The following is a 22,739-nucleotide window of genomic DNA, read 5'->3' on the forward strand; positions in this document are numbered from 1 at the left end:
CCTTACAATCCACGGAGCGTCCACTACTTACCCAATATCGAGGCCTCCTCCTGTGCACCATCTGGGGCACCACAGATCTGGAGCACTTCATAGATGATGACTCTCTGACTCCCTGACTGCAGGCACAGGAGCTGCACTGGCTCCAGGCCAGGAGGGCCAGAGTAGTCAGGATCTCTCTGGGCTAGAGGCCTGGGTGCCAGGAAAGCAGTCAGGCTCCCCTACCTGTAGCAGCAACAGTGGCAGCTCCCTGAGCCCCAGATACACCAGCATCAGACCATGTGGAGACGGGATTAAGTCAAAATGCAAATCCAGTTTTCCCTGGTAGAGGCCAGGGGTGTGTGGATAGCCCGGGTTCAAGGCCAGCTCGGCCTACTGCTTGGAGGCCGATCATAGACAGCTGTACATGGAGAGCACCAACACCTGGCATAGCTTTGGCACTGCCCTGCATTTTAGAGGAGGAACTTGGATCAAAGGGGCAGCTGTGTGTGTCAGCCAGGTGGGCATGAGTAAAGGTGTCAGGGAGGGAGAGCAGAGTGCAGGGGTGGTGGTGTTGAGGAGAGGGGCACTGAGAGGCAGGGGGCCAAGGCCAGCTATGAAGAAAGGAGAGCGACCCACAACTGCCAGTGCTCCAGGGGCTTTGGTCCCGACCCCCTGTGGGTACCCCTTTCAACAGGAGAGACCTAAGCTGGGGAGGAAGCCTTCAGGAAGGGGAAGGGAGAAGACTATAGGCGGGTCAGGCTCCAGAGGTGGGAAGAAACGGACCGAGTACAGGGAGGGCCACCTGGGGAGGGAAGTGGGCCCCCAGGCCCAGGCGGGGGTTGTGGTACAGGATGGGTCATGTGTGCACACCCAGGGAACCAGGGTATGGGTGTTTAGATATGTTGCCATCCAGGAGAATACAGAGAGGACATGGGGCAGACAAACATCACAATCTTGTCACACACACAGTGTGTGTGTGAGTGTCAAAGACCCCAACACACAAGCAGGCAACTTTATGAAAGGTAATTGAAGTACAAGAAGTATTTGAAAACCCAAAGTGACAAACAGTTCCCCTAGGGACTGAGGGAAGGTGGAACAAAGCAACAGGCATGTTTTCACAAGTGGGCAAGGGTTTCAGCAGGAATGATTGCACTCCCAAGCTAATAAGACTCTTTCTGGAAAGCAATTTACAACAGTGTCAAGAACTGTAAAAAGGCTCATAGTTTTGACCCAGCTTCTACACTTCTGTGAATTTATCTGAAGGAAGATTAGAAATGCAAGCAAATCATTGTGAGTGCAGTGAGAATCCGGAAAGCATCAGGTACGGTGGCTCACATTTGTAATCCTAGTTACTTGGGTTTGTGTGTGTGTGTTTTATCTTTTGGTTTTGTTTATTTGTCTTTGGTGGTAGTGGGGTTTGCACTCAGGGCATTACGCCTGCTAGGCAGATGCTCTACCACTTGAGCCATTTCTCCTGCTCAATTCTAGCTACTTGGAAGGCTGAGATTGGGTGGATCAAGGTTTGAGGCCAGCAAGGGCAAATAGTTCATAAGACTACCATCTCCAAAATAACCAGAGCAAAATGAACTGGAGGTGTGGCTCAAGTAGTAGAGTGCTTGCTTTGCAAATGGGAAGCCCTGAGTTTAAAACCTAGTCTCACCAAAAAAGAAAAAAAAAAAAAGAATTTAGAAAGTACTGCTATGTCCTACAATAAGTGCTCAGCCTTGTAAATTTTGGGTAGCCTGTGATGAGGTGTGGTACGGTGCTAAGCCATGCTTATGTGCAAATAAAATTTGTGAAAGAGCCACAGGCAGAAGACCACATGCTGTTTGATCCGGTCTGTATGAAACATCCCAAACATGGAAGCCTATGTCAACAGGAGGGAGCATAGTGGGATGGGACAGCTGGAGGACACAGGACTCTTCCTGAGGTGAAGAAATGCTCAGAAAACGACAGCGCAGATGGCTGCACATGTCCTGAGGACAGTGGACACCCCCAATTGGACAATTTAGTGGGTGAATTATATCTTCATAAGCTGCTAAAATGTTCCATAAAACACGCAAAAAATGCTTATGAAGACTTTATAATGACATGGAAACCTACAGAACTGGAAGCTGAGGTGGGAAAATGATGACCTAGGATTTCAGAAATGGCTTGGTATCAACTCTGATCCCAGGGCGAGGAAACCAGGCGAGGAAATCCCAAGGGGCTGGCCCGAAAGTGAAGCTGACCATGACTGCTCAGTGGGCTTTTCTCTGCTCTGTGTTGCAAACTTTCTCCCACAGGCAAGGGGCTTATTAACCAATCCTCTTGGGCAGAGGCCGAGCTCTGCACAGAGCAGGAGTGCTCACAGGGTGGGTGGTGTCCAGCTGTCTGGGGTCTCTAACTGGGGAAATGAGGTAGGGTAGCGGGCAGCAGGGAGGTGGGAGGCTGTGCCCAGCCACCGCCAGGGGTAATGGGGAGGCTGGAAGGTAAGGCTGAGTTTCCCTCAGCCAATTGCAAGGATAGCAGCCCAGCCCTTGCTGTTTTTCAGTGACCACTATCCAGTTCCACGGAAGTGCTCTGGATCCGGGCTGGAGCAGGGCACTTGCTGTGGGGGCTGGGAGGTATGCCACACCTACCTCTCCAGGCTGGCACTTGGCTCTGAGGACTTGTCCCTTCTCCCTAGCCCCTCCTCCAGCCCTGCACTCTCTGCAATCCCCAGGGCTACTTCCTGTGACCTCTTCTGCAAGGGGTGCCACATCCGTCCCTTGGGCAGTGCTCATCCCCTCCACACTCCCTGAGATCCCCATTCTAAAGACAAAGGGCCCACCCAGGATGGAGGGCTGCAGTGGGCACAGGCACAGGTCAGCCTATGCATTGGGTGAGCACGTGGAAGTGTGGATATATATGGAAATTTCACCCAGGGAACATGTCCACGCACCCAGTTCCCTGATCAAAGAACATAATTCTGGGATCACCTGGGGCACCCAAGAGGCTTCCCGAGGGCAAGGGCACCAGCAGGCCCAGCTGTGGGGAGCACAGCTGAGGCAGATCTGAGAGGAAGTGGGTGGCCAAAGTGTGAGGTTATAGGTTCTCAAAGAAATGCAGCTCAGACTTCACAGTAAACTTGGGGAGCAGATGAACCCCAGCATGCAGAGAAGACCTAGCCCAGAGAGTACTCAGTCCAGAGAGGACCTAGTAATGAGAGGACCCAGCATGGGGAGGACCCAGCCCAGAGAGGCCCAGCCGGCCCTCAGGCGGACTGCTCACCTCCAGCACGCGCCCGGTGATGTACTTCTCACAGCCATCACAGCGGATACCGAACTTGGTGTGGTAGTCAGCCTCGCAGTAGGGCAGTCCATCCCTGCCATGAGACAGACTTTTAGGATGGTGTGTGATCACCCCGAGATCACTGAGCATTGGCCCCTGGAATGGGACAACTTTCCCCTGCTGTCAGCATGGGGCATGCCTGCTCCTCCCGCTCTAAGGAACAACACTGCGGACAGGTAGCGGTCACACTCCCGTCTCTCAATGGATAAACTGAGGAGCGTAGAGGACAGGCCATCTGCTCAGTGAACTGGGTCCAGTTCTAATTGGGTCCTCAGGAAAATGTGAGCCAGATAAGGGTGCCCAACTGGAGACAGGGCCCAGGGATGACAAGAAACCCAGTGGCCAGTGTGGTGGGGACACAGGGACATGAGGGCACAGGGCTGGCGCTGGCCACACACAGAACCAAGGCCCCTGCCATGGGAAAGGCACAGTTGGACTCCACGGACATGCATTGGCTTCTTCTATGCCTGTTTTCAGCTGCCACTGGGCACCGGGCACTGCAGTGGCCGTGGGAGGCAGTGTGGGAGCTGCTCTTCAGCCAGTCTGCCAGGGCTGATGGGAACAGCGCCACCTTGACTTCTGCGGCTGATTTACAATCTGTTCTTGTCATTGTTGTGAGATGGATATCAGACAGATGGCCACACAGGCAGGGAGGAAAGGCTCAGGGGTGGCATGGAGGTTTCCCAGTGGCCACACCTAGTGTGGGGAAGTGTTTCTGGGCAGGAGATACACGAACAGCCTTGGACTCAAATGCCATGCCCCAGATATGTGAACCTGGACAAGTCACTCAACCTCAGAGCCTCAGCTTCCCCATCAGTGAAATGGGAGAGACAACAGTAAGGGCTACACAAGAGGAGACGTGGGCAGAGCCCAGTCCATGGTAAGTGCTCGCCCATCTGGTCATTGCTAAGCAGGACTGTCCTCCCAGCTACAGGCCACAGCCTAGCAGGAGCTGGGTGTGGAGATGATGGGGAGGGGGGCACCTATCAGTTCAATAAACTCCCTCTCCATTTTTTGTGAACTTGGTCTTGGTTTCACACAGCTATGACAGAAGGCAGGATTCCTCAGCTGTCGGGGATTAAACAGGCCAGTGCTGTCCTCCTTCCCTCCAAGTTCTGGACCTTGAGGGTCCTGAGGGGGCCTTCAGGATGGCAAGGGCTCTGCCTGGGTCATGGCCCAAGGGAGAAGGCACAGGCTGGGCTCTCCGTATCCACTTTCAACAGGGTCCAAGGTGCTGCCGACCTTGGGCCCCACTGCATCCCACAAACCGGGGTGCCTGCTGCAAACCCAGGAGGTTTGTAGACAATGTCTCCATGGCAACACCAGTGCGCTCTCCCCCTTGATTCTGGGATGGCTGGGGAGGCTGCTAGGTAACGCATGTGGTGTGGGTGAGCCACCAACGCCATGGGGGATGGCACCTGCGGGGGCTGGCGCTGTCACTGCACGTCAACATCAGTCTGAGGTGCTCCCCACCTGTGTGGCTGTGATGGAGGCCAAGGGACAGAGGCCCTCCTGGGTGGATGCTCATCTCAAAACGGTTCATTTTGTGATCACGTGTCATTGTAAGAAGCAACACAGAAAGTCCCATGTCCCATGTGCCCTCCACCCAGTCCCTTATGACATCCACAGAGTGAGAGTTCAAAGTCAACTGGATGCTGGCAGGGGCACACCTACAAGCCCTGCTCAGACTCCATGTACATGCCTGCAAGTGTGCATGTGTCACGGTGTGTGTGTGCATGTGTGGGTGTAAATGTGTGTGTACGTGTGCGTGTACACACGAATATGCACAGTGTGCTTCACTCCACGCAGTTCCATCACAGGACCCTCTTCCCTATCCACTCCTGTGACAGTCTGTCTCTTCAGAGCATGCAGAACGAGCATCTTCCACAGCAGCTGCTGAAAGGGTCCCTGGCCCCCAGGAAGGAGCTTCTCTGCACTCGGGGAGCCACTCTTTCCTCCATTAGCTCACCTTGCCTGCACTGTGGTGACCTGCCTGCCTGAGTACCCTGGGCTACCAGGCTTAAAATGCACCCTGGATCCTGGCCACGATCACCTCAGGTGGCTCCCCACAGCCTCTGATAAAAGCATGCTCTCCTCTCCCAAACCAGCCCCACCTGCTGGACTGCATATTTGGGGAGTGCTGTGCCAGCCACGGGGAGACCCCCAAAGGCCCCACTCTGAAGAAGATGGAGAATGTGCTGACCACTGACACCCTCCTCTCCAAGTCCCCGTGACCAGCATCTGTGGACTACTTTGAGCTTTGTAGGACATCCAGCAACAGAATGTCCAGGTTCCAGGCAGATGGAGGTGACACCCTGGGATCCAGAGGAGAGGCATTTGACAAAGTCACAGCTGGAAGCCCAATTCCTCTGCTTCTAACCAACAGAAGAAGCTGGAGCCACGTAAGATGCAGACTGTGGGCAACAGAAGAAGCTGGAGCCACGTAAGATGCAGACTGTGGGGACAAGTTTCAGGTCCTGCCCAGCTCCTCACCCAAGAGCAGGACAGCGGTAGGCACTCTAGGAATAGGAGGGGGGTGGCGCTCAGCCCCTGCCTGCCCGCCTGGCGTACAGAAAGACAACCTGGGTGCACTTACTTGCTGATGTACTCTGCGTTCAGGAGCTTTCCGCACGTCTTGCACTTAAAACAGCCCAGGTGCCAGTGCTTGTCCAAGGCCACCAGGGCCTGGCCGTTTTTTATTTCTAAGGCACAGCCCCCACAGCCTGAAGAAAGAGAACAGAACACTGACGTCCTCACTGTGGGTCCAGGGGCTGGGAGAGCAGGGGACCATGGCCCCAGCAACACCACCAAGGGCACTGGGGGTGACTTGAGGGTGACCCTGGACCTGCTGCTCTCAGACCCCATGGAGCACCTGGAGCAGACCCACAGGAGAGGGACAGAGGGACAGCCACCCTGGCAGGCTGGAAGGACCGTGTTGTACTCCAGCCTAAGGGAGCATAGACAAGCTCCCTTCCATGCTTCATTCCTGCAGGAATGAGGCACCAACTGTGTGCGGCCTGGGTTGAGGAAACAGACATAGAGACAGAGGCCTTGCTGCCTAGGAGATGGGGGTCTCTTCTAGCACAGAGATGGGAACTTAGATAAGGGCGCACTGGGGTGGCACTGGTCTGGGGGGTAGGAGGCAGGTGCTCTGACAGCAGCCTGTCTGGGCAGCCCCACCTGTGCTGTGTTGGAGCCCAAAGTTGAACCTGACTGACATACTGAAGCCAGCTAGAGGAAACGCACCCCCTTGGGGAGGGAGGTCAAAGGTCTGAGCCCCGCCCACTCCATCATCCCCACTCCTTGCTTTAAGTTCCCTCCTTCCTGGAGTTCTCCCCCATCCCATGTCTGCAGTCCTCCTCTGGCCTCTACATACAGGACTCTGCCCAAGGGGCCCAGGCAGGCTCAGCGGTCAGCCTCTTCTGCCCTCCACAACCAGACCACTCAGTCCCCAACTTTGTCCTCCTGACCTTCCCCATGGTCCCTAGAGTTCTTCATCCTGCCACCAACCTCTAATCTGGGCTCTGGCTACCTCCCTGGCCCTCTTTCCTCTCAGCTGTGCCCATCCCTGCTCAGCACCCTCTGGGGTCCCACGGCCTTGGGATTCTGGCCCTGCTCTAGTAAGCCCACGGTCTCTCCTCCAATGAGCTGCCATTGTCACTCACTATCACTCACTGTCACTCGCTGAAGAATGAGTGGGAGCCCTCAGCAAGGAGGGCAGGCAGAGGGAAGGGGGGAAGAGCTTTGGTGGCAGTAGCTTGCACGGGGCATGTAGATTGAGTGTGCAGGGCATATGACTGAGCTGTATGTGTACATTGTGTGTGTGCAGGCATGTATACATGTATGTGTGTGTGCATGCTGTGTATAGGTTTGGCCATCCCTCAGTAGCCATGGGGGTTGATTCCAGGATCCTCTTTACTTGGGCTGCCAGGAAGCTCTGGACAAACTGTTCAGACTAACCCCCCTTGAAGCTTTGCTGCAAGCTTTGCCCACCACCTTGGTTTAATGCTGACAGCTCTATTGCTTGTGACACAAATGCTCAAAGATCCAATCCATCCTGACCCCAGCTGGGGAGAACTTGTTAGAGGACCGTCCCTAGCAAGTCCCAAAGCCAGTGATGGGCATCTGAAACTGCTGGTGCTTGTCCCATCCCGGGTGTGGGCTTCCCTTTGTTCCTTTACAGAGTGAAATGATTGCTACCTGCCCCCAAAGCTGGGAAGCGCGGGTGGGATCTGCTGCCTCTGCAAAGACTCTCAGCTCAGCATAGCAGAGAGCGGGGGAGAAAGGATGCGTCTGTCAGGAACAAGAAGTAAATGCCAGCAAGGTGCTGGCAGTGGACATCAGTAGAACCCTTTCTCTGCCCTGTCCCAGACATGCGGCCCTGCCTCAGAAACACCAAGGGAACATCACAGTGACCCTGCACGTGGGTGGTTCTTAAAATGCCGCTCCTCCACAGGCACAGGTCCTAATGTGTAGGGCTCCCCCTCCCAGTCCCACATCCCCTCTCCTGCCCTAGGGGAGCCACAAGGCTGGGAAAGGCCACCTTGCTCTCCGCCTTGCAGTCACTCTGCCCCATATCTGCAACCTGTGACACAGCTGGCATTTCTTCTTTTACTGTGACAACTCCTGCTTTCTCATTCAAGGAGCATATATTGAGCACCTGCTGCATACACACCTGGTCTAGCTCCCAGGGTGGGCCATGAACCCAGAGCCCCTGCCCACAGGAACCCAGAGCTCAGGCCTCTTCTAAGGGCCCTTAACGTGCTTCCATTGGCCTGAAATCTGTGTGTGTGTGTGTGTGTGTGTGTGTGTGTGTGTGTGTGTGTGCGTGTGTGTGAATGCCACAGACAGAACAGGAAGGAGGCTGGAGGACCAGAGGAGGGACAGCTAGAGCTGGGCTGCCCGGGAGAGGGGTAGGATGGAGAGAAAGGTGGCACCTGAGTGACAGGCATGGACCTTACAAGGGTGTGGTGGCATGAGCCAGGGTGTGTTTCCTTTCTACCATGTCCCTCACTGTCCACAGCTCTGGTCTTCTGCTGGTCCCACATATTCAGGCCCCACCCTGGGCCCAGCAGCAGCCCCTCCCCATGGCCAGCGCCCACTTACTCCGGAGGCCCTGGGACAGGTGCACACCGCCGCCCCCTGACGTGGGTGGGGAGCACTTCTGACACATGCATTCCTTCCCGTTGAAGGTTACACGGTCCCCGGGTGGAAAGGGCAGCCTGAAAAGAGAGAGCTTGTTACCCACCAGTCTGCCTCTCCGGGGCACAGTACCAGGGCCACTGCCCACGGGACCTCACGGACAGTGCCCTGGTGCTGGCTGCTAGGTACTGTGACACAGCCTCCATGCGGTCTCATTTGATAACTTCAATGTTTGTCTGAGGGGGATTTGCTGCATTTTCCCCACACAGGTGAGAAAACTGAAGCTCAGAGAAATTAGTTAACATTTCCAAGGACACATAGCTGATGCCAGTCAGAACCAGGTCCTGTCTGGCTCCAAAGTTCCCTGATTTATCTACCTAGGTCTCTGAGGAGGCACAGTGATAAAAAGTGTGCCTCGTAGACATCAAGGTGCTGTGTCATTGGGTCCTGTCTTTATTTACATTTCTGGCATGTCATTCAAAATGGATTTTTTTAAAATATCGCATTAAAACATCATTTGCTTTGATTACTGAGATTTTGGGTACCCCTCATCCAATGTGAGTCCCTGCAGGGAGCAGCAGAGCAGCCCCACCCCACAAGCAGCCCAAGGCTTCTCCTTTGGAGACTGAGGTCGCTGAGGGGTTGGGGGCTGGCAAGTCAAGGCCAGCCCACTTGCAGGCAAGGTCAGAACCAAAGTCTGAGAGCAGCGTCTGTGTCCATCCTCAAATCCCATTGCCCCTGAGCTCCAGGCAGCTATGGGACATTTCTTCTCGCCCACATGGCCTGTCCAGAAAGCCTGTACTCTGTGGGCAGAAGCCCGCAGAACAGCCAGCTCAGGATGTACCCTGAGGCCCTGCCTCAGCCGCTTTGGCTGGCTTCCCTGTTTTCTTCAGGCCTGCAATACTCCACACACCCTGGAGCGTGGGTGACAGGATGGTGATCAAGGGAAGGACAGAGGCCCCCCTGGGAGCTGAGAGCTCCAGCTGCCACTCCTGCCCAGGGCTGCCTGATGGCCCCACAGCTGCCTCAGCTCACCGGCTCTGGACCCCTGGGCAGCAGGAGGGAGCTTTTCTAAGCTGAGCCTGTGATACACTTCTGTATCCATTGATCATTCACGTAGATTCCTTCGAGAAGTATCCGTGCAGCTCTTTTGGCCATGTTTGGCAGTGTTCTGTTTTCTTATTGACTTGTAAGCGTTCTTTGCATATTTCGTATGCAGTCCTTCGTTGTGTGTCGTCACTGTTCTCCACCAACTGAAGCTGTTTTGGATCTTGTTGGTCTTTTGAAGTCATTTCCCTTCAGTCTGCAAAACTTCCTATCTGCTCGCAACAAATTCATTTAGCTTTTGTGCGCCTAAAAAAGTCTTCATCTTCATCTTTTTTGGTACCCACTTTAATTGATGCTGTTCACATATGGTATAATACATAAGCCAGTGGGCTTTACCATAGTCACAGCGGTGCAGCCATCAGCTTTGGAACATTTTAGCTTTACCATAGTCACAGCGGTGCAGCCATCAGCTTTGGAACATTTTAATCACCACAGATGAGGTCTCATGGCTTTATCAGTCTTGCCTTCATTTGTGTGTGTGTGTGTGTGTGTGTAGGGACTGAGGTTTGAATCAGGGCTTTGTGTTTGCAAAGCAGGTGCTCTACCTCTTGAGGAATACTTCCAAGTCCATTTTGCTCTGGTTATGTTTTGGAAATAGAGTCTCAAGAATTATTTGCAGGGCTGGCTTTGAATCATGATCCGCCTGATCTCTGCCTCCGGAATAGCTAGGATTACGAACATGAGCCACCAGCGCCCCTTTATTTGATTGTGAAGAATTCGGTCTGGTTTTGTTGCGTTTATTCTACTTAGGGTTCATTGAGGTTGTTGAAACTGTGAGGTTATTGTTTTCAACACATTTGGAAGCTTTTAAACCATGACTTCTGAGGAATATTGGGGTCTCTGATACCCTTGCAGGTAGACAAGGACTCTGCTCAGAACTTAACTGTTTCCTCAGTTTGTGCAGCACATAGGAGCCTGGTTATTCTTTACACTGTGATGGTTAATGTTGATTGTCACCCTGATGGGACTAAGAAGTGTCTAAGAGATTAATAACACACACTTCTGGCTGTGCCTGACATCAGGGGAGACCCTGTTGAATGTGGGGAGCACCATCCCATAGGCTGGGGGCCTGGATAGCACACAAGGGGAGAAGGAAGAAGCCAGTCAGTATAGCCATTCTTTCTCTCTGCTTCCTGACTGAGGTGGAGTGAGCCGGGGAGGTGAGCAGCTGTGCTCCACCCTGCCCTTCTGCCATGATACTCTGCCACAACCCAGAACCAATAGTCAGTCAACCACGGGCTGAGACCTCTGAAACCATGAGCCAAGATAAATCCCTCCTCCTTTCAATGGTTTCTCTCAGGTATTAGTCTGACTAACACATCTACCTGTGAGTCTCCATGATTTCTACAGGGCTTCGAATTTGGCCCTAAACTCAAGAGCGCCACCTGCAGGCCTCTGAAGCTTTCATTTTGCATCGCTCTCCCCTCTGTCTTAAACACACCCCACTGCTGCTGCCTTCCCACCGTAGTGTCCTGACCAGGAGATGCCAGTTCTGCTTGGTTGGTCCCCGTATGCTATATTTTGAGAGTCTGCCTCCAGGCAGGACACCCGGACGAGCCAGGTTTGCTGTTTCCTGCTCTCAGACCTGGGCTGCCCAAGTGTCCTCACCAGTGCCTCACCCTTGTGTCATCTTCTGGTTGTTTCTAGCGGGGTGGATAAATCCAGTCCTGGTCCTCTCACAGCATGAGTGCCACTGCCTGCTATCATTTGTAAGACAATGGTCACCCAGGCAGCCTTCAGACGGTGACCGTGCCAACCCTCACTGCTAGGAAATTGCACATGTGACCCTGGGAGACCGCTGACCCAAATGGTGCTGTGCAAACACACGGTGACCCCGTGATGGGAAATTTCCCTGCACCACCACTGCCTCCCCCAGTGTCCTTTGACTAAAGACTCCATTTCAGTTAAGTTACACACACTGTGTTAGGAACAACACAGAAAACAGCCCCACAAGTTGGGTAAGACAGGGACCATGGGGCAGAAAACAAGTTGTTTTTATCTTTACTCTTTGTTCTCTACAAACGGAACTTTCTGGGAAGAATGTGTTTTGGGGGGCTGTGGGAGGAGGAGCAGGGAGGGACCTAGAGAGCTTCCCACTGACTGCCTACTCAGACCTGGAGACGCGGGCAGTGGTGAGCACAAGGCCCTGCTGCTAGCATGGGACCCAGTCTCTCTACAGTGATCCCACTCTGTGCCAGGCCCTGGGGACCACTGTCTTCTGGCACAAAGACATGGCACAAAGTGACATGGGCACAAAGTGTGGAAGGGGTGTGAATGTGGGAGCCAGGAGAGCATGGGTCAGGATACAGTAAGGAGGGAGGGAGGGAGGCATTAAGAAGGAAGGAAGGGAGGCTGATTTTGGTGGGAGGGGCTCTACAGGACCTGCCCCTGAGAGATGCTAAGTCTGTGGGACAGGGTAACACATCTGTGAGTCACAGGGAGCCCTGAGCCGGGCACACGTGAGTGTTCATTGAATGAGTGAGTGAGAGAACAAATGAATGAGTGAAGGAGTGAGTGACAAAATGAATAAGTGAGTGAATGGATGAATGAATGAGTAAATGAACAGATGAATGAGTGAATGAATGGATGCATGAATGGATTGAATAGGCTGGGAAACACCGCTGGGCTAAGATAAGAAGCCCTGGTGATCTCTTGGTCTGCAGGAGTAGTGTGGAGTGGAAGAGGGCCAGGCAGAGGGGAGGTGTCAAGTGCAGAGGTCAAGTGCAGCTGAGAGTTGAGGCTTGAGCAAAGGCAGTGGCTGGGAGATTTTGGGACAGTCATACGTGAGAAGTCTGGGAAGATGCCCAGTGCCTGGTAGATGGGGCAAGATGTCACCTACATTTTGGGGATAGAGCAGTAGAACTGTGGCAAGCAGATGGGTGTGACAGGACAGAGGAACAGCGTAGGTAGCCAGGGAGGGACTGCTGGGTAGATGCAGTGGGCAGCAGTGTTAGAGGAGAACTGAACTGAGGACGAGGCCAAGGAGAGAGAGGACCTTCCTGGAGGATGGAGGAGGCCAGTGTGCCCTGTGGGCAGCCTAGGGGCCTAGGAGGGAGCCCTAGAGCTGGAAGAACTGCAAAGGCAGGGAGGAAGGGAGGGCATGTCTTGTTGGCAGGCAGCTGAAGGCCATGGCCTGAGCAGGAGGTGGGAAAAGACTCCCCTCCTGTATGCAGGGAAGGTGGGGATGGGCTGAGCTCAGGAGGAGTATGAGGAGGCTTGGAGGGGAGTAGGTAGAGACACAGACTCTGCAGGGCCCATGTCTGCTGTCAAAGCCAGCTTTGCCTCTGGCATGCTGTGCAGCTAAGGCAGTTGCTTGATGTCTCTGTGCTGGTAGTGAGGGTGCAGCCTGGGGCATGGGCTTGGGGCTTGGTGGGCGGAGGTGGGGAGGATGGGCAGACCTGGGGAGACCACTCACCGGCAGACAGCGCACACGAAGCAGTTGGGGTGGTAAGTCTTGCCGAGAGCCGACACCACCTCGCCCTCAATGAAGCCGTCGCAGCTGAAGCAGCGGGTGCCGTAGAGTCGCTGGTAGTCCTGCGTGCAGATGTGCTCGCCCTGCCGCACGAAGAAGCCGCCCTCGGCCAGATCACAGCCACAAGCTGGGGAGAGGATGGAAGTTGGTCAGCAGCAGCAGGAGGGCCACCGCTCCACATCTACAGCTGTAGCTGGTGGACCTCATTCCTGGTCTCTGGACACAGCCTCGTGCATCCACGTGGGCGGCTCGTCGTACCCAGGGGCAGGCTTCAGCCCTGCCTGGCCTGGAGTTGAATGGACTTTTCTTCCAGAAACTTCTGGGAAGGGGCTGATCCAGGATGAGAACTAGGCCATCCTGAGGGCTGGCCAGCCTCCCACCCTCCCCAGAATAACTGTGAGACTCCTTCATTACACCAAGAATGAGGCACTTGTGCCCCGAGAGCTCCTCCTGATGGCATCCACTGTGTCCAGCACAGGGCAGGACAGGTGTGTGTTTGTGGGGGGGTACCTGAGCACCAGAGCCTGAACCAGGCTCTGTTCTTCTGCCTCTGAAGATCCTGGGGTACAACAGGTGATCCCACGCTTGTCCCCTAGTGCACACAAGCACCCAGACCTCTGGGTCTCCCCATCTCCACAGTCCTCACTCCTGAACCCTACAATATGCCAAGGTCAGGCCCCCGTAGGAGGGACAGAGCCTGTGGACCCCTGCCTGTGGGTCATTTTGTCTCCTCACCACACTTCCTGGAAGCAGGTGCTATGGAGCACTGGAGAAGGGCTGGGTCGCTTGATAGGAGGAAAGTGGAGCACCCACTCTCAGGACAGCTTGCTGGTCACCCCCGCATGCCCCCCCTCCAGCCCAGGGGCATTTGGGAGCCATGCACAGTTTCAGAGAGAGCAGCCTATGACAGTGCACCCTCGCTGGCCCCAGCCCTTCCCTGTTGGGGTACAGAGAAAGCCTCTCGATTCTGCCTAGTGGCCTGACCAGTCCCTGGTTCTGACAGGCTGCTCAGCAGCCCCCAAGCTGGAGTTTTGAAAAACCATGGAGCCCCCACCTTAGGTGGTGAAGCTGTCACCTAGAAGTTTCCACCACAACATTAACTTGTTACAAAGCCTGCAGCTTTTGGGATATGGTAACAGGGGCTGCTTCTGTGAGGCCCACCAGCCACAGACCTGCTGAGGGCCCAGTGGCCACGCTGCCTGCATTGAGCTCCAGGGCCACCTGTGTACCTACCATGTTCTCTGAGCCCAGTCCTTACTGCAAACACAGGATAGTGACCCTGAGTCCTGTGGACCACCATCTACACCCATGGCTGCTGCTGTCATCACTCAGAGAGAGGCCAGAAGCCAGGACAAGCCGGCTCTGAATTCCTTCTCCACACCCAGTCTGGGAACGAAAACCCTGTCTGTGCCTCAGAGCAAGTAGATGTGTTCCCACTGGGAAAAACAGGCCTGCTGGGGCCTGATCTGGGATGGTCACAACATTTTTATGCAAATGCTGCCTGGGCAGCACTTGGGGCTAAGTTGGCTCACTGGTACCTATGGTTCTGGCACTGAGCTGTGTGTCTGCCATCCTAAAGATGCGACAACACTCGTCCTGGAAGGAAGGAGGAAGATGTGCAGTGGCCCTGGTTCCCATGGAACAACGCGAGCCACACCGTGGTCACTATATGAGGAGGGTGACCACAGACAGCTGTTCAGTCCCACCAGCCCCCTTGAGCCTGCAGCGGCGCCTGGCCCTGAGGTGGTCTTGGCTGCTGGTAAGGCTCTGGCTGCCCTGAGGATGCCAAGGTCACTGCCAGGCAGTGAGAACCCAGACCTCTGCCTCCTAAAAATAAAAAGTCCAAATTCACCAGTAACTCTAGAACCCTGATCAAGACAATGCATTGCTATCGTATTACCTTCTGCCACATATCAAATTAACAGACCGCTAACGGCAGGCAGGGGTGTTGGTGACCAGGGCCCATCTTTGGGGAGCACACTGTAGTTATTTATGAGAAATGGCACGGAGGAGTGAGGCTGGGGGGGAAGGAGGATTTGTGCCACTTTCTGGAATTCCTTTTGGCTAACTGAAAACCAGCTCCTGCCCTTTGACTGCTCTCTCTCTTCTGGGAGTCTGTCAGAAGGAGACGACCTTGAACTCCCACAGAAACTCAGGTCATGTAGTAAATAAACACCTGGCTTTGGAGTTGGACATCCTGGGTTCCCTTTCTTGCCCTTGCCACTTCCCAGCGGTGTGACCCTGGATAAGTCACCTAATCTTCTCCAGGTCACGCTTAGCTGTGACCTCATCTTAATATACTGCGCTTTTTCCAAGGTGTGGTGCATGGGGCCAAAAAGGTGACTGGTTAAAAACACATCCCAAAGTGCAGACGTGGCCCACCTAAGGACCAGGAGAACCAGGTGCAATTTCAAGTTGTTTGTGACAATGGCAACAGCCTTTATTGTGTTTTTAAAGGACCTGCTATGTGCTGCCTGTGCACATATCTTACTACTATTACAGAGCCAGTTCTAATGTCTCTAGGAACCAGACATACTCTCAGGTCCCTCCAGGACACCTTCATCGCCAGCCTCAGTCCCCAAACTCCCTCGAAACCCTCTTCCTCCGCCTGCCCCCGCCCCACTCTGCTCCTGCTGCTCCCAAGGCTGCCAGACCTTGCTTTGGGGCTCCACCCTGGCTGTTCCCCATGGCTGGGGTGCTCTTCCCCACATACGTGAACAACCAACGCCTCTCCTCACCTCCAGGCTTTACTCAGAGGTTATCGCTGCCTTGAGGCTCACCTGACCCCTAAATAGTGCCCCCCCCAGCATTCCTAACCCTGCGGTATCTTGTCCCTTGTCTTCTTCTCCCGACCCCTCCTCATTTTCCAGTAGGTGATAAAACCTACTCACCCATTCTATGTTCATAGAGTGTATTGTTTGTCTCCTGGTCCTAGAACTGACCTCCTGGAGGCAAGGAGGCCTCTGTTTGTGGATATGTCCCAAGTTCTAAGAACAGGGTCTCCCACACAACAGATGCTAACAAATGACCAATTGGTGGATAAATCTTACAGTTGGAAAAATTGGGTTAAGGAATATGTCTAAGGATCACATGAGCTGTGGTGTCAGAGGCGGGATTTGAACCCAGACCTTCAAATGTAAAAGTCACAGACCAAGGATAATTCATTTCTTTCATGGCTTTCTCTCATTCCTGCTTGGGGGCAGGAATGAACCACAACAGGACTCTCTGAATCAAAATTAGACTGAGGTGCACCTGTCTTTCATGTTCACTCCCCTTGCTTTGGGTCATTGTTGACATGCCTGCTCAAGGATGGCCCTGAGTGCTCCAAGTCAATCAGGAGCACCCCCATTCCTCTTTGCCATTGGGGTGAACACGTGACTCAGCTTTGGCCAGTGAGTCATATGGGAAGTCGGTGTAGGGAAGGGGACTTCACGGGAGAGAGAAGCCCTCTGTCTGTAAAAATCTCCCCCAAATCCCTTGCCAGGTTGCATGCCATCCCGTGCAGATGTGATGTTGGAGCTATGGCAGCCATCTTGTGAGGTAGGCATGAGCAGGAATTAGGAAATGTCCTGGGTTGCAGGATTCCATTCTAGAAGTCCAGATGGCCACGGCCTGGGCCAATGATTAAGATAATGGCCCTATATCCTCCTCACACAGCATGTATCCACATCAAGGTCAGACATGTGACTTGAGGGCTGGTGACGGATACATGACCTTCCACTAGCAGGCTAAACCACGAAGGGCAAAGGGGATCAAATGTGCAGGCGTGTGCACATTCATCAGACTATTTGGGGAGAGACCACAAGAGGGGTGCCTTGGTTTCTTGTCACTGAGAAACCCTACCCCGTCGAATAAAACTCTAAGCCCCAACAGCTTCTGCTCAGCTGGTCCTCACCTGAACTGTCCTTCACCCCTTGAAGTGCAATTCCCCTGTCCTAACAAATCACTACTTGATAACTTCCTGCTCTTCATGGTCTTTTGCTGTACCAGGGTGGCGTCCTCATCTTAGACATCGTACTCAAGAACCGAGGCACATCTGGATCACCCATCGCTGGTGACTTCTTGTAATCATGAGGATAGCTCTGATGACATGCACAGACAGGATGGGACGTGGGACAGGAGATGGGGGATGGAAAGTAGAGAAGAAGCCGAGTCTTTGATGACCCTTTGTGCTGCGAAGTTGACCAGTCGACTGGGGTGGGGTGGGGTTAACTCCAGACTGCATGCAAACATGATGACTATCTGTGTTGTTGAAGACACTGTGAGACCGACAGGGATCCTCAGTGCTTCCTGAACTGTGTTTCCAATTGCATTTTCATGAGAACCTGGGCCAAAGTCAGCTGAGACTGCAGACCTCAGATTTGAACAAACCCAGCTGCTTTCAAAGCTCGAGGGAGGGCTCAATGACTCAGTCACCCTTCAGCAGGGATTCAGGTCTCCTACTGAGGCAGAGCCCATGGCGTCCCTAGGGCTTCTGCAGGCTGTCTAGCTGGCTGTGGGCTGGTCAGGTGGCAGGGGACTTGGAGCCAGGCCTGCACTCCACAGACTCCCACCACCACTGTCACCAACCCATTCTGGGAAGCTGACACTAATGAAGACTGAGTCTCGGAAGAGGGCTGGCACAGCTGGCACTGCCTCACCTCTTGCTGCAGATGGCAAGGAGGGGGGTTTATGGTCATTTCCATCCTCTCAGACCCAGGTCACCCCAGGTGACCACTCATCTGGGAGAGCATGCACAGCTTTAGAGAAATCCTTTTAAATAAAGCAGCACTCCCCCTTTGTATTTTATAATGAGCTTTTCGAAAGAGCAATCTAGTGTGCTTTGTTTTACAGAAAAGGAGAAAATGTCTTTATGGATAGCTGGGGAAATTAAACCAGAAAAATCCCAAGAAGCCATGAGAAACACTAATGTGGGCTGCAGGGGAGATGCCCACACGAAGACAAGGGACAAGGGAAGGCAAGGGACAGAGTGACTGGGACAGTGGCCACTTCTGCTCCTCAGGAAAGATCTCCTAGAGCTGATGTGTCCCTTCCTCCTGGGGCCCAAGGCAAGGGACAGGTGGTTAGTGTCCCTGTGAGGTGAGGTGAGGTGAGGCTGCGGCCAGCCCTCCACACTCCACTCTATACTGGCTCCATCGGGCCTGGAAACAGTTCCTTCCAGCACGTTGGGGGTCAGTTGTCCACTTATCCTTATTTCAAACAGTTCTAGGCTGCTATCTAGGATGCTCCTGAGGTCCTGCCATTAAAACTGGGACTCTGGTGCCTTTGTTGGAGCATGGTAATGGAGTCCCTGGGAAGACAGGGTGCCAGGGGAGAGTTCATAAAGACCAAGGTGTCTGGGATGCATAGGGGACCCCTAAATCCTGGTGACCTTCAGTGACATCCCTGATAGCTGCCCATACTCCCAAATGGAGCCTCTGAGGGTCAGGGTTGGGGTCGGCCTTGGCTGGAGTGACCAGAGCCCCTGTCCTTGCAGAAACCGTGGAGCTCCCTGGGAGTCCCAGGGTGGGAATGGAGCTAGCTGGGCTCATTGTTGTCCTGTCAGGCCCCATGTGGCTTCCACGGGATTCTGTCTGCTCCAGAGCTGAGGGCAGCATCAGGGCCTTTCTGATGGCAGAGGAGTCTGGCTGTGATTTTCAGGTTTTCCTGTGAACAGTGAGCTTCTGCATATATCCAGGCTGAGCTCCAGGCCTGAAGCACATGGGGACAGAGCTCCAAGGGGGATGGGGTGGGGGGCTTCACCTGCTACCCTCACGTCCCCTCTACCCCTAGGGGCCAAGGCTCTTCTCCTTCCACCTGGAACAGCACTGCTGCTGCTGCTGGACTTACAGCCAAACACTACCCTCCTGTGAATACCTTTCTGGAAGTCTCTGGATCCTCCCCTGGGGACCCATCTCTCCCCAGCACTCCGTTTCTAGCATGAGAAGTTAACCAGAGGCTCACACCTATAATCCCAGCTACTCAGGAGGCAGAGATCAGGAGGACTGCGGTTTGAAGCCAGCTCAGGCAAATAGTTTGTAAGCCCTTATCTAGAAAAAACCCATCACAAAAAAGGGCTGGTGGAGTGGCCTGAGGTGTAGGCTCTCTGATGGCCCAGGAGGACGTCGCAGCAAATCCCAGGGACATGCCACACACCTGTCAGTTTGGGCTGTGGTTTACTCACCCATCCCTCCCCACAAGCACTGCTTTCCTTACTTTTCTAAAAGCTAAAAGCAGGTGCAGTCAGTCCTGTTTGTGCACACAGAGAATAGGACAGAAGGAGATGGCTCAAGGCCTGACCACCTCGGGGAGGGAGACTTCACAGGTCTTTTTTTTTTCCTTTTTCTTTTTCCCATCTTTGGGATATTATTTGAATTTAGCATATTACTTTTGTTACTTTTTACAACCGGAGAAAAATTAGTGACTTTCATTTAGAAGGAAAGGCAATGCTTTCCCTGCTATGGTGTGTGTGTGTGTCGGGGGGAGGGGTGGTCAATGCTGACCCAACAAGCCCCACGTCCTCAACACTGCTGAGTTTGCATGGCCAGCAGTGACCATTTGCCCTTCTGGCAAACAAGCCCAGCTGGCTGCTTTGCTTTGGCCACAGGATTGGAAGTCTCCAGTAGCAGGAGGACCCTCGCCACTGGGGACCGGGAGCCTTGCCCTGCAGGCCTATTCTGCCTCAGCAGGTTCCTCACACAAAATGTCATAGGCCACACTGAAAAGGTAACACTACTTATGAAGATTCTGGACTCAGACTTTTCCAGTATTCCAGACCTAACCAGAGCTTCCCAGGCTGCCCTGCAGGGTCCACAATGGTAGCTGGGAGGCCCGGTTCTGAGGCCACACTGCAGTGCCATCTTGCGGCCACCATGGCCTGTGGGACCCACAGAGAGAGGACTCACCTTTGCAGACGAAGCACTTGATGTGGAAGTACTTGTTCTGCACACGCAGAACCTCCCCTTTGCACACGTTGCCACAGGTGTTGCACAGGATTGCCGTGCTGGGCGGCTTCTCCAGGGGGGCGTGGGCAGCCTGGGGCTGCGACACTGTGGGAAGAAAGGAGCCGTGTTAAGTGGGGGAGAATGATCCAGGCCTAGGAGAAACCCCAATCGTGCCCCACCAACACCTATCCCACAGGACATCCAGGAATGGACTGTGGTCTCTTTTTACCTGGGAACAAGTGACAGTCAGATCGTATGACAGGTGACAGCCCTGAGGGAGAAGTCCACCTGCTCAGTGGAAATGTGGGGCATCTGTCTGCAGCAGTCTTCCACAGTGAGAAGTCCTGTCCCTGTCTCTGCAAACACAGCTGTGGCATCCTGTCCCCTGTCTCTGTGTGCATAACTATGTTGACAAGGCCATCACTGCCCCCTCCTGAAGGACATCAACACCCGCTGCCTCCACCTTGAGGGACCTTGACCCTCCAGGATCTCAGAGGCCACCCCTTCCCCTTCACCAGTTCAGCAGCCCCTCAGCACCAGGGAGCAGTGTCCCTTCAGCAAATATGGCAACCAGAGTCATCGTGGGCACTGCTTCACATTTCCTGGAACACTGACATAACTGGAGTACTGTTGTTGCCCCCTAAAGCCAGCCTGGGCATGGGTTGTTTAAAAAGCATGAATGGAAGAATCAGGATAGGTGTTACTGTGGGCCCAGGACCAGATAGGACCATCAGGCCTCACCCATGTCCTCCTACAGCACCAGCAGAGGTCAGTGCACAGGACACTGGAGGCTACTGCAGGGAAGCCCTGGGTTTTCCCCTCTCCAGTCCTGTAGTAGTGACAACCAGGTAAAGCAACAGTAATACCCAGGTGGCAGAGCTGGCCTCAGGGAAGCTCTCCCAGGAGAACTGCCTGAGTTTTGAAGTATGAAGTGGAGATGGTTAGCTGGAACTGCTGCAGGCCTAAGGCACAAGGCAGCCATGCAGGGACCTGAGAGGCACACAGCAGCCACGAGGGTCTGTAGCTGGGAGGGAGGAGCCGGGCTGCAGTGACCTCACTGAGAAAGGCCCAATGTTGTCAAAGATCCTTAATATCAGAGAACATTTGCTGGTGAGGTCAGAGGAGACACGCTGTGCAAGGGATCAGACAGGTAACGTTACTGGCCTTGATGAAAGAAGGACTGAAAGCCAAGGAATGCTGGCACCTCCAGAAGCTGCAAGGTGAAGCAAGGCTCTGCCTCAGCCTGCAGAAGAAGTCAGCCTGCTGCCTCGACTTCAGTCAGGAAGACGTTGTCAGACTCCTAACTCAGCACTGTACAGTCCTGACTCTGATGTGTGCGGCCACACAGCTTGTGGTCCTGTTACAGCAGCTGCAGGGCACTCTTATGGCAGTCATCCTTTGTGTGGAGCGCAGGGCCCAGGCATCCAGCCCCACCCTACAGCATCCATTCTGCCCAATGACCCACACATTGGTGGGCAGGATCCACCACCAATGGCAGCTGTGCCATGGGGCTTCCCTAGGGGCAGACCTGTGCCCAGAGCCTCTGACGATTGCATGGCTCCATCCAAATGATCTCACTGGAAGACTGAATGCATGATGATGGCCACACAGTCTTGGCCAGCAGCCACCTGCAGGGACTCTGGTCCCTGTCTCCCACCCAGCTTGCTACGGTCAGTCAAGCAGGAGAGCAGACACTACCATCCTCAGGCACAGCCAGACCCAGCCCTGTACGCATGGGTCCGAAGCAGCCAGGACTTGATCCCTGACCATGGCTGCCCTGACTTTTGCCCCTAGGGACACCTGCTTCTAGGGGGCACCTCGGCTTCCCAGGCACATAGCCTCCCTCAGGTGCACCTGAGCCTCTCTGTTCTGTGCCACTTCCCTTTACAGGAAGGACTGTGTAGATCCTGTCCAGCCTGCCCATCTGCCCCAGAGCCAAATGGCCCAGAAGCCACTGGTCTGATTAGGGCAGGCAGGACTTCTGTCCTCTGCAGACCCTGCTGTCCAGTGGGAGGCTGACAGTGGGCAGCATGGAGGAGGGACCCGCATCACTCTTGGGCCAGCAGCCTTCCAAGGACAGGGATTCTGGATAGCCCAAGGGCAGTGGGTGCCAGCTGCCTGGGGACAAGGGCAGAAAATCAACCTGGAGAAGCAGGAAGGGGTCAGTAGATAAGTGTCAGAGCACCTGGGGCTCCAGGGTCCACTCCTGCCTTGTGTGTCAAGACTTCAGGAAATTGAAGAGTAAGCTGGACATGGTGCAGATCCAGCTGGGGTCCCTGTTGGCCTCGCTGCAGCCTTGGGAGGTATGGTGACATTTTTCACCATGGGGCAAGTGTCCACAGCAGTTTGCCCACTGTCCTTACCCTACAGAATCATGGCAAAAACACCTCATCCATTACTACACAGAGCTGGTGGAGGACCAGAGAGCCAGGACTTCCTGGGCAGGACTCAGATGCTCAGTGTTGGCTAGGGCTGACCTGTGATTGGAGACCTCAGGTGGCACTTGCTCACGTCTGTGCACAGTGAGCCCGAGCTCCTTCCTGTAAGCGGCTTCTTACTGAGTCACCCCAGTCCTGTCTGAGCCTAGAGATGCAGGGAGGGGTGTAGCTCTTCAGAACTGTTATGTTCTCATCTCTTAGGGACACAAAGGACAACGTGCCACCCTCCTTATAGTCAGATAAGGCAGGGTTTATAAGACTGGAATCTGTCTCACTACCAGGGTGAGGGAAACATCAGATCCCAAGGGCAGTATGGACTGTGGGGGCAGATGGCCCAAGATGCAGCATCCACTCCACATCCAAAAG

The 22,739-nt window shown here is 54.2% G+C and overlaps 1 protein-coding gene across 11 annotated transcripts in view; it reads right to left on the reverse strand.

Annotated features, from left to right (window-relative positions):
- Nucleotides 1–22,739, reverse strand: part of Ablim2 (actin binding LIM protein family member 2) — a 139,685-nt gene that overhangs the window by 76,733 nt on the left and 40,213 nt on the right. For all 11 annotated transcript variants that reach the window (XR_012435883.1, XR_012435888.1, XR_012435887.1 and 8 more), the window contains exons 2-6: nucleotides 19,897–20,040; nucleotides 12,956–13,139; nucleotides 8,398–8,513; nucleotides 5,888–6,014; nucleotides 3,232–3,325 (exon numbers count right to left, since the gene is read on the reverse strand). Coding sequence is in view for 4 of the 11 variants with exons in the window: in XM_074042686.1 (XP_073898787.1) it covers nucleotides 3,232–3,325; nucleotides 5,888–6,014; nucleotides 8,398–8,513; nucleotides 12,956–13,139; nucleotides 19,897–20,040 (665 nt within the window). In the remaining 7 variants the exon portion in view is untranslated. The remainder of the gene's footprint in view (nucleotides 1–3,231; nucleotides 3,326–5,887; nucleotides 6,015–8,397; nucleotides 8,514–12,955; nucleotides 13,140–19,896; nucleotides 20,041–22,739) is intronic.

The sequence above is a fragment of the Castor canadensis genome, chromosome 9, assembly GCF_047511655.1.
Source record: "Castor canadensis chromosome 9, mCasCan1.hap1v2, whole genome shotgun sequence".
In the NCBI taxonomy this organism is placed as follows: Eukaryota; Metazoa; Chordata; class Mammalia; order Rodentia; family Castoridae; genus Castor; species Castor canadensis.